Raw genomic sequence first — 17,066 nt, forward strand, 5'->3', positions numbered from 1 at the left:
AATAAGTAAATGATTATAGACCGAAATTCAACATTCAACGTATATTCTTGGCACTCACCGTACAGCAAGCTATGAAGGGCCGCATAATAACTAAGGTAAAACAATACAAACAGAACATAAATGGGTCTAATCTATAAAAAAGAAAAAAAAATGCGAGAAACAAATGACACCTGCCTCATCCAAGTCACATAAAAAAGTAAACAATTTTAAGTGAAAATGCGACCTTCAATACACGCCCATTGCATGCATCAACAATTTTTTGTTGTTAATAGTTTAAGATCTTTTGGCAATTGCATGCATTATAAATATCACACACATAATCCCAAGCTCTAGCAGACAAACAATGATCTATAATGAGTCGATAAGGAGAGACTATCAGAAATATGAACGAATGTTCAGGCACATGTACGCCCTGTTTTTAGGATAAAACTAACCAAGAAATCTAAATACAAAAAAATTTGTAACCCTCTTTTTTCATTTTACTAAAACAAAGAATTAAAATGAAAAATGATTAAAGCAGAATTACCAAATACTGTTTCTTTTCACGAAACCGTTTAGTATTAGGACATCAGTTTTTTTTTTAATTTATTGCAACGGATGATTTATTATAGTGTTAAACTAGTAATTTCTTGAAGAGATTTTAAGATATAATGGTTTATACAATTGTGCTATCAAGCAGTATCCAAATTTTGTTTCTGATGGTGTTTAAAAATTTATTTGATGATCTCATCCGTCAACTAACATACCAATCATGAACATGGATTATGGGGTAATTTAAAAGTTTGTGTCTCATCCTTGAACTAACATGCCAATAATAGAACATGGATTAGGGGGTAATTTAAAAGGTTTTGATCTCATCCGATCCGTCAACTAACATGCCAATAAAACAACCTGGATTAGGGGGTAATTTAAAAGGTTTTGATCTCATCCGTCAATTAACATACCAATAATAGAACATGGATTAGGGGGTATTCTAAAAGTTTTAATCTCATCCGTGAACTAACATACTAATACTAGAACATGGATTAGGGGGTAATTTTGCAGTTTTTGATCTCATCCGTCAACTATAATTACATGGCAATAATAGAACATGCATAAGGGGATAATTTAAAAGTGTTTGGCTTATATATCATAAACTAAACGTAAGTATAAAAAAGAAGAGGTGGTATGATTGCCAATGAGACAACCGTCTACAAGAAACCAAAATGACACAGAAATTAACAGATATAAGTCATCGTACAGCCTTCAACAATGAGCAAAGCCCATACCGCATAGTCAGCTATAAAAGGCCCCGAAATGACAATGTAAAACAATTAAAAAGAGAAAACTAACGGCCTTATTTATTTTAAAAGAATTGAACGAAAAATTTGTTTTACCATATAAACAAACTACAACCACTGAATTACAGGCTTCTGACTTGGGACAGGCACATACATGAATAATGTGGTAGGGTTAAAGGTAAGGTCTATTGATCATGAAATTTGTTATAAATCTTCAAATTATTGACCATGAAATTTTACCGTTTTTTGGTTGTTATTTTAATAATTATTTTCGATAGACACACTAAGTTGTGAAACTGACCAAAACAATTAAATCTCACATTAAGTCAGGTTTAGATTTTTTTAATTTACCCCTATTGGTATTTTAATATATTTGAATATCATTTTTACCTATTTTTCCATTTTTCCAGAAATCATGATGTAAAGAAACTGCTGACAGCAAACATCTGACCTACCGAATTAGACTCATTACTGGGTTTGTAACATACGGTTCACGAAGACGCCCACTAGTGGTGCAGAAACCATTGACTTTTGCACTTGATTTCATCTTCGATCTTTCGTTTGGTTTTGTCGGGATTTTTTTCTGCGTAGTGCTTTGTGGAACTTTGTTCGTTTCTTTTTATTTTTGGAATGATGTTCTGGATTTTTTCACACATCTTTTTAATCACCACATTGTAAGACTTGTATATAAATTAATATAAACACTGAAGATAACCTAATTGATTATTATCAGACATTGTTTTTCAAAATTTTCTCTTGCGTAAGACATGACAATCTTTATTTAAACATATTTATTTAGCTATATAAAACCCGATAATAACATGAATGATTATAAATAGAATTCACAGATTATACAATTGACATGTAATACCTCTTTCACTGTCATTCTAACATGTTTCAAAAGTTCAAGGATAAGAAATTTCCCATCTTATCTGCTAACCCATACCGAATTATATTTAGTTTAACGACTTTGATTGTTCTAAAGATTAGCTGTAAGCCAGGTAGACTTAGGTAAGTGTATTGTACGAAATAACTTGTGTACTACAAAGACGTTTTAAGCCAATTGCAAATTTGTAAATTTACGCTTTGGATTTTTTTTATTAGCAAACAGCAATAGAAAATCCGATTTCCTCAACCATACCACATTTGATCTCTGGTGGAAAGTAGTGTCATTGACAATCATAACAGATAAAAAAAAATTATTTTCTGTAGTTGATTTTTTTTCTGCTTATGGTAAGTTTAAAAGGTTATATTAAATATTTATTTCAAAATAGTGCCGTTTTTTATACTTTTTGTCCTATTTAGTTTTATCAGATCTTTACTTTTTGTAGATATTTTTGAAATTCAAACAATCGACTGCACTGTTCTAAATGTACATATGTAAATATATCTCTCAAATGTAGGTCAATCAATTTCAATTACGCTCAATCAACACTTTATAAAATATCTATACAGCATGCACACTTTTCACTCAAATTGCAATATTTTCACCAGTATGACATAAACATGTTAAAATCGTTTATACTGAGAGTTTATTATTAAATTTTCAATTGTATTCTTATATTCGTATATCGAGCCAGTTCCTTTGTACTTAAAAGTCGACTACATAATCAAGTTCCTTTGTACTACCCAGTCAATACAACATTCTTCAAAAGTTCAGAAACCAGGTTAGAAATGTGAAATCTTATCTTATTCTGTACTAAATTGGGTGTAATAATTGGATCTGTGCTGACGTAGTTAAATAACGGCAAATATAAGTAAGTGTAGCGTCCAAATAAAACATAACTTACTTAAAAAATGATCACACTTGCAATGTTTATACAATTGTATATATAACAAAAAAATAGTATTCATTGAAACAAATTTATTATTATGAATTATGTATTAAATCAATACAAAGTTCTACTAATTTGTTTTATATTATTAGTACCTGGTTGTTTTAAACGCTAGTGACTTATCATTTTTTTTTTATGTGCGATGAAACTAAGATATGCTTTTTAAGATAACAGTAGTACTAGAAATGCCTTATTAAACATTAAAAAACAACATTGTCTAAGATAAATTTTCATACGAAGTTTAGTAATAGAACGAACAGCATGTACCATCGATTATTGTATCATGTTTCATCAAGAGTAAAAATAAATGCTGTTACGTCTGAACATATTATTAACATAGTGTTTTTATTCTGAAATTTAACATTTATTCTAGTGCTGAAATCACTTTTTTAAAACAATATTTATGTTGCATGATATTTGTATAGTAGTTTGTTGATAGGAGACGTAGCACATAGAAATTTGACGGAATTTCGTACGATTGAGAGGTTTAGCTAGTCATACATCTAGGGTTTATCCACCATTTTTCATATAAGAAAATGTCTGTACAAAGTTAGAAAATATGACAGTTGTTATCCATTCGATTGATGTGTTTGAGCTCTTGATTTTGCCATTTGATTAGAAACTTTTCGTTTTGAATATTCTTTGAGTTTTGTATTTTTGTTAATTTAATAGAAACACCCAATAATCATCACTATAAATGTTTTCAAGTTATTTGAATTCTTGAAACTTATTCAGTATCTAAACTCAAGAAAAACAACAGAGAAGATTGAGCATAAAACATGATATAAACCTATAAATATTTCCATTAGAAACCAAGTCACAATGTTGTTGCCTTGGTTACTAGTACTTCCGTCACTTACGGCAGCGGTGTCAACCTTAACAACGACACTTACCAAAATGCATAATTGGGATGACAATTTTGAGGCACATCTCGTTTGGAATCTTCAGGAGGAATTGAATGGTTGGGAGGCAATCATTACTTTTGATCAACCAATTGCAAGTATAACGGTAAGATACATATGATATATATACGTATACTTTATTTGTCGCAGAATGTATAAAGAATTAACATGGGATATGTTACAAAATACAACTAGATAAAATAAACTTGGACTAGTTAAAGACTATGAAAGGGCTGAATTCGTTTTATTGTATTTGGTTTTTTAATCATTAAATTATAATGATAATTATGACAAATATTACATTTGTTATATCAATAAAAGATATAAGTCACAAAGGGGACAATTTACGATACCATACATCAAATGAAAAGAGACAAAACATAAATAAAAATATCAGCAAAAGACAAAACACAATAACAAAACACTACACAGATAATGACAGATTGGACAAAACGAGCCAGACTAACTCAAATGATCTGTTCTAAGCAGTTCCTGTTTCACTAGAAGAACCCAACGTGTTACTCATGATTGAAGTACATATTAGGTTAAAAGGTGATTTCAGTAATGGCATACTGGAGGGAAAGAGAACAGAATTATGTCCTTTTAACAGTAGATTGCAAGACCATTACAATTCTCCGAATTTTAGTATTGTGTTCTGCTCTGGCAAATAATATTGTTGAATAATCCGTTGTGTAACCTTAAACATTTGTTAAATGTATGCATAATAGATTTTGTAGCTATACGAGTTGAACCAACGTCCTTTTCCCCATTGTGACATTTTCACTGTGTATTAATTTGTATGGCGAACCACGATATGCTCACGCTGTCTCCTACGTTACCTGGGTGCTCATTTGTTATATTGAAGTGTCTCCTTCTGTTTGATTCCTTATACTTTTTAATTTTAGTAACAGCCTTGACTTATAATCTATTCCAATTTATGCATTTGTAATATTGGTGAAGGCACAAGATTCAAGTTTTGATGGTATCCCATTTCAAATATATTTTAGCTTCAAATATCTCTGTTGGATACCATGCACTATCGTCCATTATGGATTTGGTTTACGATTGTCCGATAAGACTGATCCCTTATTCCTGTTTGCAAATATTTTTTGCATATTTGTTTTTAAATGATTCTTTTACATGTTTTAACAGCAATACATGGCGGACGAGGTTACTCATTCAGCAGACAAAAAAGTGTGGACATTTGTCAACAAACCACACACTGCTATCGCTCATACAGGAGGATCACTGGATTTCAAAATTGGGGGTAAATTTAGTGGAAGTAGTCCACCAACGGCAACAGCAATTTTGAAAAACTTTGGCGATGATGGTTTCACTGTGCCACCAGTTCCTAACAGTAAGAACGTTATTTATGATTGCACAGATAGAAAAGTCTACTGAAATATTTGTTCGTTAATGATCATATTTTTCGAGATTTCATTCGATTATCTTAGATGTTTGTAGAGCCGAGCATATCTTGTTTTCTCCTTTTTTAAATTCGTTATTTGCATACATTGTACTAGATAAAATTAAAATAAAACATCGTGCTTTTCCACCTGATATCTATACTAGAATAAAAAAAAACAATCAACAAATCGATCGTAATTTCAAAACCTTAAATCATGTTTATATATTGTCTTTACACCTAGACTTTATTTTAGCTGTATTTGAATATTCTTTTGTTATTTTTGGTTTTAAATGCCCGTTAACTTCGTATTTCATTCGCCTTTTTTAAAACTTTCTTGATTCAAGCATCACTAATACTTCTTTGGTAGACAAAACATGCGTCTGGCGTACGCAATTATAAATCTGGTATCTCTGATGAGTTAATCATTCAGATAAATTATATATTTATGAGCTGATAAAACATATTTTACAGCTGATGGAACTAAATATAATTACGACGAAGTACTTGAAAAGTCGATTTTGTTCTATGATGCGCAAAGATCTGGGAAACTTCCGGCAGACAACCCAATTCCATGGCGTGCTGATTCCGCGCTAAATGATCAGGGAACTAATGGTGAAGACTTGACGGGTGGATGGTATGACGGTAGGCAGCTTTTTATTAAAAAAAAATGATAAATGCGTGATTGTTCATCTTGCTGCATCGACTTATCATGCGAAAAATTTATGATATGAAAATGGAGAATATTTAAGAGAATGATTGGAAAAAGCTTAAGAACAGTGCATATTAATGAAGTCAGGTGAAATAAATAAAAAAATGAATGAAATCTAAAATTGTTACTTTAAATCATAGGATAATTAATTAAGAAACAAATACTTAGTATCCTAAACATATTGGTAGGTTATGAAACTTCTTTTCTAGATATTTCTGATTGTAAAAAAAACGGTGAGTAAAGATGGATTTGATCTTTTACTTTATATTTTGCATTGGCATAATTTGGGTCTCAAATCGTAAGAAAAGAATCTAAAATCTGCTTTAATTTTTGTAAATGACCTTTAATATCCTATTGAAGACTTTTATGAAAATGAACAGTGTGTGATATTGGAAAAAATATTTAACTTTGTATCATAGGAAAAAGACAAAAGGGTCCGATCATCTGACGAAAATACATAAACGTTACACGAATACATCCTTAATACATTATTATATGAATAACAGAATAAAGAAGTGTCAGTGTTGTGTTGCTTACGTTTTTTGGTTGATTTATTTTGGTTACACATGGTAACAAATAGTTTTTGATGACAAATCTTGAAATGTCACCTTTTCCAGCTGGTGACAATGTAAAATTTGGTTTCCCAATGGCTGCTACGACCACACTGCTCGGATGGAGTCTTTTAGAGTATGCTGACGCCTACCGCGCTAGTGGACAGCTTGGAGAAATGTTTGACTGCATTAGATGGCCCTTGGAGTGGCTATTGAAATGCCATACCGGAGAAAATGAACTATATGTTCAGGTAAACTTTAAAAAAAAAAGTATTAACGATAAATATCGTACTTATTTTAACTTTAGTCGTTAGGATAATAAGCAAAGTTAAGAAAGTAAATAATAAACACCATCAAGAAAAGCACTTCTTTCTAGTAAAACATTACCAAAATTAACCTTATGTCTATGACATTTTGTATCAGTAGAGTAATCACAATATAATATACCATTGAAAATATTAGTTCTAGTGTGTCAGTTGTTTACATAATTACAAAATTAACCTTATGTCTATGACATTTTGTATCAGTAGAGTAATCACAATGTAATATACCATTGAAAATATTAGTTCTAGTGTGTCAGTTGTTTACATAATTACAAAATATTGTAATGGTTTCTTAACACAACTTAAAATATTATGTTATTTAAAACTCTAAATAAATATGATGTATTTAAACAAACTCGTACGAGTTCACTGATGAGTCTTATGTAGACGAAACGCGCGTCTGGCGTACTAAATTATAATTCTGGTACCTTTGATAACTATTTAGTTGCATTTCGATAGATTGTTAAATATCCGTTGCACTTCGAAAGTGAAACTTCTTAATGTGATATTTGAATGAGCATTTTAAATTAAGAGCAATTTCAGTTAAATCCCTTTGCAATCAATAATTTCCTAATACAATATTACTATTATAATAAGGTATATTTATAAGTAACATAAACCACATTTATATATCATCCTTTGTTTTAAGAAAAATTCCAGATTACTATTTTGATTATTAAATCAATATCATTAATAAATATTTTAAGTTAATCAAATTGATCTTTATCATAAACTAGGCCAATTTTAATTTGGAATTCGAAGATAAATTTGGCTATATTTAGCACTAATCACTTATCGTTTTATTATATCGCATGCATCCGAAGAAAGTATGTGACAATGATATATTGAAACCAAATAAAAAAAAGAGTAATAAATCATTTTATAAATGTATTTTCTATACTTAGACATAACTGAAGTTCAAGATTGATTCAAAAGTTTTTTTTAATATAGACACCTCTTGCACATATAATATTGTGATGAATACATCGACGTTTAAATGCGACTACAAATGTTAATAAAAGATCAGGTGATATCTGCTTACCCTTCCGGAGCACCTGAAACACCCCTATTTTTTGGTGGGGTTCGTGTTGCTTATTCTTTAGTTTTCTATGTTGTGTCATGTGTTCTATTGTTTGTCTATTTGTCTTTTTCATTTTTAGCCAGGCATTGTCAGTTTATTTTCGATTTATGAGTTTGACTGTCCCTTTGTTATTTTTCGTCCCTCTTTTATATGTACTAGAACACACCCGCGAAATCGCGGGCATTCAGAGCGTAGTTTAAAGTATGTAAAGTGTTGTAAGAATTTTGTTAAATAATGAATGACTGGAGAATTTCAGCAAAAGTATCATAGGTTATCCCTCTTCCTTTATTTCCAAAATTCCCAAAAACAATTTTTTTCTTTCAATTTTAGCATTACATATAGTGGCAGCTGAGGGTGAAACAAACAATTTTGTTTTCTCAGAATCAAAAACAAATTATTTTTTTCTCCAAAAACTGGAAACAAACTTTTTTTTCCAAAAAAAAACATAGCCCCCCCCCCCCCCGAAAAATAAATGGTTGCTGCCTTAGTGTGTTATGAACATTTAAGAAAGGAGCCTGTTACAGTAATTCAGTGGTTGTCGTTTGTTTATGTGTTACCTATTTGTTTTTCGTTCATTTTTTGTACATAAATAAGGCTGCTAGTTTTCTCGATTGAATTGTTTTACATTGTCATTTCGGGGCCTTTTAAAGCTGAGTATGCGGTATGGGTTTTTCTTGTTGTTGAAGCGGGCCGTACGGTGACCTATATTTGTAAATTCTGTATCATTTTGGTCTCTTGTGGAGAGTTGTCTCAACATGGCAATCATACCATTTTTTTTTTAAATCAATGAATTTTGCATAGGCGGAATCAGGGGGCTGGGGGGCACCCCCCTTTCGTGTGAAAAATTTGATTGATTATATAGGGAATCACTGAGTCGTTACTGGAGCATGCAGGCCCCGCTTAGGTCAGTCACCCCCCCCCCCTTTTACAAAAAGTTCTGGATATGCCACTGTTTTGTAAAAGATTTAATGACTGGAGAATTTCAGAAAAGGTATCAAAAATTCACATGAATAATTTAAGCGCTTTTATATCTGTACTATATTATGAACATTCATTACTCTATAAATAAAGTATATTTGCTTTCAATTCTAAGTTTACTAATCGATCCATGGTGGTCATTGATTTTGTATACAGACCCTCTCTATTTAATAAACTCTGTGACCGCCGTGGATAGTAAACTTGAAAATACACTTTATTCGTAGTATACATGTATGTTCAAAGTATACAGAAAAACGCAAACCGGAAGTCTAATCTAACTTAAAATTTCGTCCAATGACGGGACAATATCCGGATACCTTTTTTCTCGTTTTTCTCCCAAAATAACTCAATCTGAATAATCATATGAATGGATGACAAATGCGACTTTGCACTGTAACTATAGGACACAGTGGCGTGTTGATTAATTTATTGTGGCAAGAAGAAAAGCGACACACAAAATGAGGTCTTCTCGTTTAATAGTATAGATGATTTCCTAATACACTTGTTCAAACGAAGGTTGGAGATGGTGGCAAAGACCACGGAAGCTGGACAAGACCGGAAGATATGGGATCAGACAGACCGGCTTTTAAAATTACTGCCAGTAAACCCGGAAGTGACGTAGCCGCAGAATACGCAGCCGCCATGACAGTAGGATCGTTGGTTTTTAAAGACAAAGTTTTTATATTTATATTGCGCATACTGGTATACGTGACATGACATTTAGATAATATGCTTTAAAGCCAAAAACATAATTGTCGTCAAATCATTTTTTTTATGGGCAATACGTTACTGTCTATGCGTCCGTTCGTCCGTCCGTCCGTTCGTTCGTTCGTTTTTTTGTCCGTCCGTCTGTCCCGCTTCAGATTAAATTTTTTAGGTTAAAGTTTTTGGTCAAGATAGTTTTTGATGAAGTTGAAGTCCAACTTGAAACTTAGTACACATGTTCCCTTTAATATGATCTTTCAATTTTAATGCCGAATTAGAGATTGTACCCCATTTTTACAATCCACTGAACATAGAAAATGAAAATGCGGATGGGGCATCCGTGTGCTATGGACACACTCTTGTTATTTGTGTAGCCTTTTTACCAAAGTCAAAGTCGAAGTTATGCTGTAAAGTCAAAATTATATTTTGAAAAGAGATATCTATCTTAATATTAAGTTGTATTTTGTTGATCATTGATGAGATGTAGTTGTGTAATTGCTTTTTTTTCTATAGAAAATTAATATTTATTGCGCTATAAAGCAGTTTCTCTAGAAGAAAATTACGTAAACAATACGTAGTTACACAACATGTTTAAAGCTAGTATAACACACAATTCTTAATATGACTTTCTATTAATTGAATCCATAATACTTCTCATTTAGAGGAATTTGCTTTTCAAAGAACCAAGTTACGCCTACTCAACATTTATTTAAACAATTTATAGAGCTCCAACAAAAAAATCAAATAAAACAGTAAAGACAACCCTTACATAGCCATATTAGTGTGTATATTATTAATGCAAGACCGTTCACTTTTGAAAATATATATATATTATTTATTGGATTTTAGAAATATCATGCATATTTTAAAAGGAAAACAAATAATTATACAATGCGAATATAAGACATTGAAAAAGGGGCCCAACAAGACAACTTTAGTAGTGAGACTACGCATTAATCTTAATTGTAGTTCTATAAAGGGAGATATCAACCCTTACGTTCTGCTTTTATATATCACAATGACAATTATGTCTCTATATTGGTTGAATATGCATTTTTTACTAATGTAAACTAATTAGAAAATGTTGATATACCTTTGTGGAAAAATTACCGAGAATGTATTAGGTTATGAAGCGGAGAATTACAAATATGATATGTTTTAGACATACTGATGGGTGAATTGTAATTTGACTAAATGACACAATGAAGATATTAAATTTAGCATTCGTATTCGATCAAATTTATAACAATATCATTTAACATTTTTCAGATCCGGCTTTTTCAGCCAAACTATTGACACACGCAAAACAGTTGTACACCTTTGCTAAAACTTACACAGGAAAGTATAGTGATAGCGTGAACGCTGCAGCTGCTTATTACAGGTAAAGGCCCCTTTGAGCTAAATTTGAAGGCATATTCAATAAAAAAAAACTATAAGAGGAATATATATAGTCCATCTCTTTCCTCCTAAAACAGATAGTAATGACGATATTTTACTAGAAACCATATGGTGATTGAACGTACTAGGCGTTAGTTAAGATCATCACGAAAGGTATTATGTATTACACTATTAATATTGAGGAGGTGTCTGGTCTACTGTGTAGTATTGAAGTGTTATAACTGGTTGTTTCGGTGTTTGCCCTTGAATTGATTAAAAGTTAGTTGTTTAGAACCCGGGATTTAAAAGAATCGGAATATTATATTCTAAATATTTATGTGGTACCGAAATGCAATTTCATACAGAATAACCGTTGTCTTTCATTATAATTATATCGAATTGAGAAAAACAAATACAAACAGTTTCCGTGGTGAGAAATATTAACCCTACATTTCGTTCTCACAAGATACGAAGCAAAACAAATGCAGATAGATTTGTGCGTTGATTTGTATTTTACATAGTTATTGACTGAAAGTTCCGGTCGGTAGCTAGACAAACAAACCTAAGAAATAAAAGATATAATATAAGCTCAGAATTGCCATCAAATGTTTAAACATAAAAGCTGTGTAGTTACCTTATTTTTAAACGGAGTCAAGTTATAAAATTTACAACTTTAGAGATACCAAGTAGTTTTAAAAGAACGTCTTCAGGGATATTATGACATGCACACACATAAACATAAAGATTCACGATGCAACAGTATGTTTTTAAGGAAGCAACTGGAGCTTGAAATATAATCAACAAACTTATTCACCTAGATTGCTCTGGTGACACGCTAAATCCTTTCTAGCGCAACTTCAGCGGGATTATTTTTGTGATTTTCTCACATTGTTGATGTACATGTATTTAAGAGAGAAGTCGCAATTATGACATATTTGCTACGATTAAATTGGCGTTTTGTTTTATTTCGTGAAAAAAAAAATAATTGTGAAAATGTGTTTTCAGTAATACTTTATTCACAGTGGTATCATTCATTTTTTCATTATCGAATGCAATGCTAAAATAGGAAAACAAAGATATGTCTATAATTTTTTTCTTCATAACAATATGAAAGCTAAACAATAATATAAGATTCCCCGTGAAAAATGTGATAGGTAGGTACGATTTAATTGTTTTATTTTGCTCGGTTTTACATTGATTACATGGGGAAACATACAAATTTTTTGTTCGCAATTCACAACAAACAATGCAAAAACAGTTTTAGTCCAGAGGGAAATCCTAAACAAAAGTAGTTCTTGTGTAAATGAGGAACGACAATCCTCTACATATATATGTATCTGTTTTCAATCTAGATCCAGCGAGTTCGAAGACGAGCTTACATGGGGAGGAGCATGGTTGCATAGAGCTACCGGAGAGGCCTCATATTTAGCTGATGCCGAAAAACATTATGAAACCGGTGCTGCGTGGGGAACTTCGTGGGACGAGAAAAATGCAGGAAACATGGTACAGTTCTTTAGCTAATATTTTGCATAATGTACGTTGATCTAAATGCAACATTAATTATATCAAATACATATATTGATTATGTAATTAACATTTAAAAAATTATTAACGACTTATGTAGAAACGTCCGATGTTTTATTAAAACCTAGGTTATTTTTCTCCGTATGTGACTTTGATATTGGCTACTATGTTTCGTTGCGTCTATATATCCGATGCAACGAGATATAAATATAATATTACCACAATCAAAAGCATTGCCATTATAAGGAGGAATGCTGAACATAATCGGCCTTTGGAAATGCTCTAGATTCTACGAAGGTAGAACAAGGTAAAGGAAGATAACTCTAACGTTCAATTATATATCTGTTTTGCTTTTGGAAAAGTTAATTTCATCAAATTAATGCTTTTCTAAACATTATTGTGATAAAGAATTAGAATAATGTTACTCAAAAGTTGAGAATTTATGTATTATAATGGTTTACATAAACTTACCCGTAATATTCTTAAACGAAGGTCTATCCCTTTAGAAATATGTCAGACCTCGTTATGTACCTTGTCGCAAGGTTGCAAAAGATTCGCCAAATAGTATGGGGCAAATCCTTATAACCGTCATAAAAAGTATAGTCTGGGAAACAAATAATTTAAGAAACATAATGAATGAGTACAATGTTCTTTAAAAACAGATTTATGTCTCCGCAGTGTGTAAATCGGTTAAAGTTATATTTTCAGGTTCTACATTTTATTGATAATCAATTTTATATTTCTCATATATTTTCGGTAGATTCTTTTGTACAATATGACAAAGAAGGATATTTACAAACAAGATTTAGAAGCCACATTTACTGACTGGTTACCAGGTGGAACTGGTACTGCTGCATTGCCCTATTCCCCAAAAGGACTGGCATTTAGACTGCAATGGGGATCTCTCAGATATACGTGTATGTATAACGTATTCAACATTTAAACGAACGTCTTTCGTTTGATTTCGTCACGTTTCATGGACTTAGCGTTTTAAATGAACCTTGGAGTTCGGTATTTTTGGTTATAATTTCTATCAGTATAACTATAATTGCAATGATGTCCTGATGCATAGATTACTTACAATATGAAATTAGATAATGTTATAAGAAATTATCAAGATTTCCGATGTTCGTTTACTTGAAAGAAAATCTGATTATCCTTTTCATGAACAGAATGCTAAATTCGAACTATATCCAGATATTATAAATGATATTGGTATATTAATTTCATTTTTTACACACTTTAATCCTTATAAAACGATAGTTGATGAGTAGGGAGAATTTGCAAACTTATTTTACATGTTTTATATAATTCATAATAATTGAATAAATGGGTGTAACAACTTATCGTGTAATTATCTTACGAGGACTTGCTTGTTATGTTGTAGCTAATATGGCCTTTATGGCTCTTCTAACTGCTGAATTAGGCATACATCCAATGGAGTATCGAAAATGGGCTAAAAGTCAAATCGGATACGCTCTTGGAGATACTGGGAGAAGTTTTGTTGTTGGATTCGGAGTTAATCCTCCCACACAACCACATCACAGGGGAAGGTATTTAGTCTTCCTATTAAATTCCAACCTGTACTTTTCACAAAAAGGGTTAACTTCGATGATCATTAAAATTCAAACTCTTATCAGAGAAGACAGATTCATACTTCATGTATCAATTTTGACTTGTTACTGAATAACTAAGGTCAGATACGAAAAAGATATGAAAATCGTTGAAAATTCTAGGGTTTGTAAAAAGTTGCGTATCCCAAGGCAACGCAATCAGCATCCAGGTAACATGTTTTTTGGATATCTCTTTTTTCAACTCTTTTTTGGAAATTAAAATAAACGGTCGTTGTATCTTTACTTTATTTAAACTAACAGCACGTCAGTCATAAACCAACTATTTCACGTATTTATCTCAATGGTATGATTAGTTTGTTAACTTTGCTAGTTTTGCTTTTGATAATATATTTCTGCACCAAACTAAATAAAACGTTTTAATCCTTGACATTACTTCTTCATTATAAAATAGCTTAGAAAATGCTATCAATATTTAAGAAAACTATAAACATGTTACTATTTCTATATTGTACGACTGAAAAACCAACCATTAAATTCCAGTTCATGCCCAATGATCCCAGCACCTTGTTCCTGGGACCAACAACAACAGAAAGGACCAAATCCGCATACGCTGTACGGTGCTCTGGTAGGAGGACCAGATCAAAACGACAAATACACAGACGTCAGGACTGACTATGTAAGCAACGAAGTGGCTTGTGACTACAATGCTGGATTCCAAGGAGCTGTTGCAGGTATTATAAATATAATCGCATATATTTCATACTTCTATTTCTAAAATGTATATGAATCTATAACTACAAATACACCACCGTTTTCAAAGGGATGAAGAGGATGATCGTATTTTGCAGCCGAAAGTCCTAGCAATTATAATACGATGGTACAAAATAAAAGTTTAATATACAGTTTAGAAATTATTGAGGACGATACGTTTGAAGTTTGCATAACTGATAAAAAATGGAATTATTATTTGTAATAATTTAAAAACGGATTCTAACATTTTGATACAATATAAATAATGTATCTGTTCATATTTGTTTTGGTTAAGCGTATATAACGGATTCAAATAGTAAAAAGGGAACTGTAAATATCTGCAACTATAGTCTAATGCATGACACCCTTACACTAAGGTTAAAAAAAACTTTCATTGAAAAGTGACGCCATCGATGAATTTCAAAGAACAACGAAGAAGTGGTCAGTGCACATAAACAATGATAAGTCCTTAAAATACATTTGTTGGTTCGCTTTTAGAAAGTTGTCGATGCTTTTCAATAAAACATGACGGACGGAAAATTTAAGCTTTAACGGAAAATCTTAATTGCCAGTGTTAAGCCAAAAACATATACTCATTCGTCTAATATTTTACTGTTTTCTTTCATTCCAGGACTGAAGTCTTTACATGTTCGACATATTTTGGACAGATGATTTAACTTTTTATCAATAAATATAGTTTGAAAATGCTTTTATTTGGTATCTTGTAAAGAGATGTATCATTTGCAACCATACCACATCTTTGTTTATATTTGTTCTAAGTGATGATTGAATTAACTTATATTAATGTGGTACTTTCATGAAAAATTCCTCACATCTTATGTATGAAAGATGTGAAATGTATTACAGTTTCAAATATAATGTCTAAAATTGCAAATGCATTGTATTGTAAAGGTTACCAAATACGCAAACGTAATCTGCTCTACACGAAAGCCAATTTTTATTCATGTACTTGCAAAGACATTGTTTTTGCCTGAACTACGAAATTTTGTACTTTCACTAACTTACAAATAACTAACAGTTGAATATTAATAAACATCTAATACACCCACAGTCAATGCTAAGACTGCAATCCTCCAAACAAAAAACGATTTTTATTAAGTAACTTTAAGTAAGTAAATCTATTTGCTATGTCACATTCGCGTTACTGAGTTTCTTCATACATGTAATACTGTAATTCATCAAATACCGTAGAAGTCAGATGTAGTAAACAGAAGAAACTTACGACATTTCTCAAAATTATATGACAGTGTAAATGCTCCTTTCAGAAAAAAAGGGTTAGCCAAAATAAGTTCCATATGATCAAACAGTTTTTAATGTGTACACACCTTATACCTTTGATCCAAGTGTATTGCTAAGTAGAAGCAGTTATTTATAAATATTTTATAGAAACTATCATCACTCATGTAGCTTTGTTTTCAACGTCCTTAGGAATCTAATGTTGAGTATAATCCCAGGAATGATGCAGATCCTGTTTTCCTTCTTTTGACCATCTGAATTTTCAGTAATATGGCAGCTGGTATCTGCAGTCCGTTTGCTTTTGTGTAAGATCAGTTTTTCTTATAGTCCGTTGTTTTCCTCTTATAGTTGACGTGTTTCCCTCGGTTTCAGCTTGTTATCCCTTACTATAATGATGACTTATGTTGCCTTTATTTAGATGAATTATTTAGACGAAATCATAGTATTCATCAAATGTATTTTGTTTATCAATGATGCTATGTCTTAAGAACCGGTTAAAGTCCTTTAAGGTGGTACCTAACACTACAGGGAGATAACTCTGTAAAATCAGCAAAAAGTATTAATCACGTTGCATTGTTAAGGAAATATTAAGCTTCTCAATGATCACAATGAGTGTTTGTCAAACTGCTATATATCCAACCATTTTTTTCCGAGAAAGTGATTGGTTTAAGATTTTTTGAAATTCTTATATTTTTCTCAAAGGGTCAAAGTAAATATTTTGTCAAAATTGTATGAACATTAAACGAGCCAAATTAATTTAAGTCAAGGTGTTGGGTGCCACCTTAAGTGCACAGAAGAATAATTTTGGAATA

The 17,066-nt window shown here is 31.5% G+C and overlaps 1 protein-coding gene across 3 annotated transcripts; it reads left to right on the plus strand.

Moving 5' to 3' along the window:
* The first annotated feature begins 2,179 nt into the window (after nt 1–2,179).
* LOC139500082 (endoglucanase E-4-like) lies at nt 2,180–15,705 on the plus strand. 3 transcript variants are annotated; one of them, XM_071288819.1, is made up of 12 exons: nt 2,180–2,291; nt 3,925–4,123; nt 5,170–5,374; nt 5,897–6,067; nt 6,752–6,936; nt 9,584–9,741; nt 11,040–11,153; nt 12,502–12,652; nt 13,434–13,590; nt 14,061–14,226; nt 14,788–14,978; nt 15,629–15,705. In XM_071288819.1, the coding sequence occupies exons 2-12, from the start codon at nt 3,938–3,940 to the stop codon at nt 15,667–15,669; spliced, it is 1,725 nt and encodes a 574-aa protein (XP_071144920.1). In that variant the 5' UTR covers nt 2,180–2,291; nt 3,925–3,937; the 3' UTR covers nt 15,670–15,705. The 3 variants fall into 3 exon arrangements, with proteins under 3 accessions (XP_071144920.1, XP_071144922.1, XP_071144921.1); XM_071288821.1 differs by lacking the exon at nt 2,180–2,291 and adding an exon at nt 2,862–2,947; XM_071288820.1 differs by lacking the exon at nt 2,180–2,291 and adding an exon at nt 3,015–3,037.
* The last annotated feature ends 1,361 nt before the right edge of the window (nt 15,706–17,066 follow it).

This window comes from Mytilus edulis, chromosome 13, assembly GCF_963676685.1.
Source record: "Mytilus edulis chromosome 13, xbMytEdul2.2, whole genome shotgun sequence".
Taxonomy (NCBI): domain Eukaryota; kingdom Metazoa; phylum Mollusca; class Bivalvia; order Mytilida; family Mytilidae; genus Mytilus; species Mytilus edulis.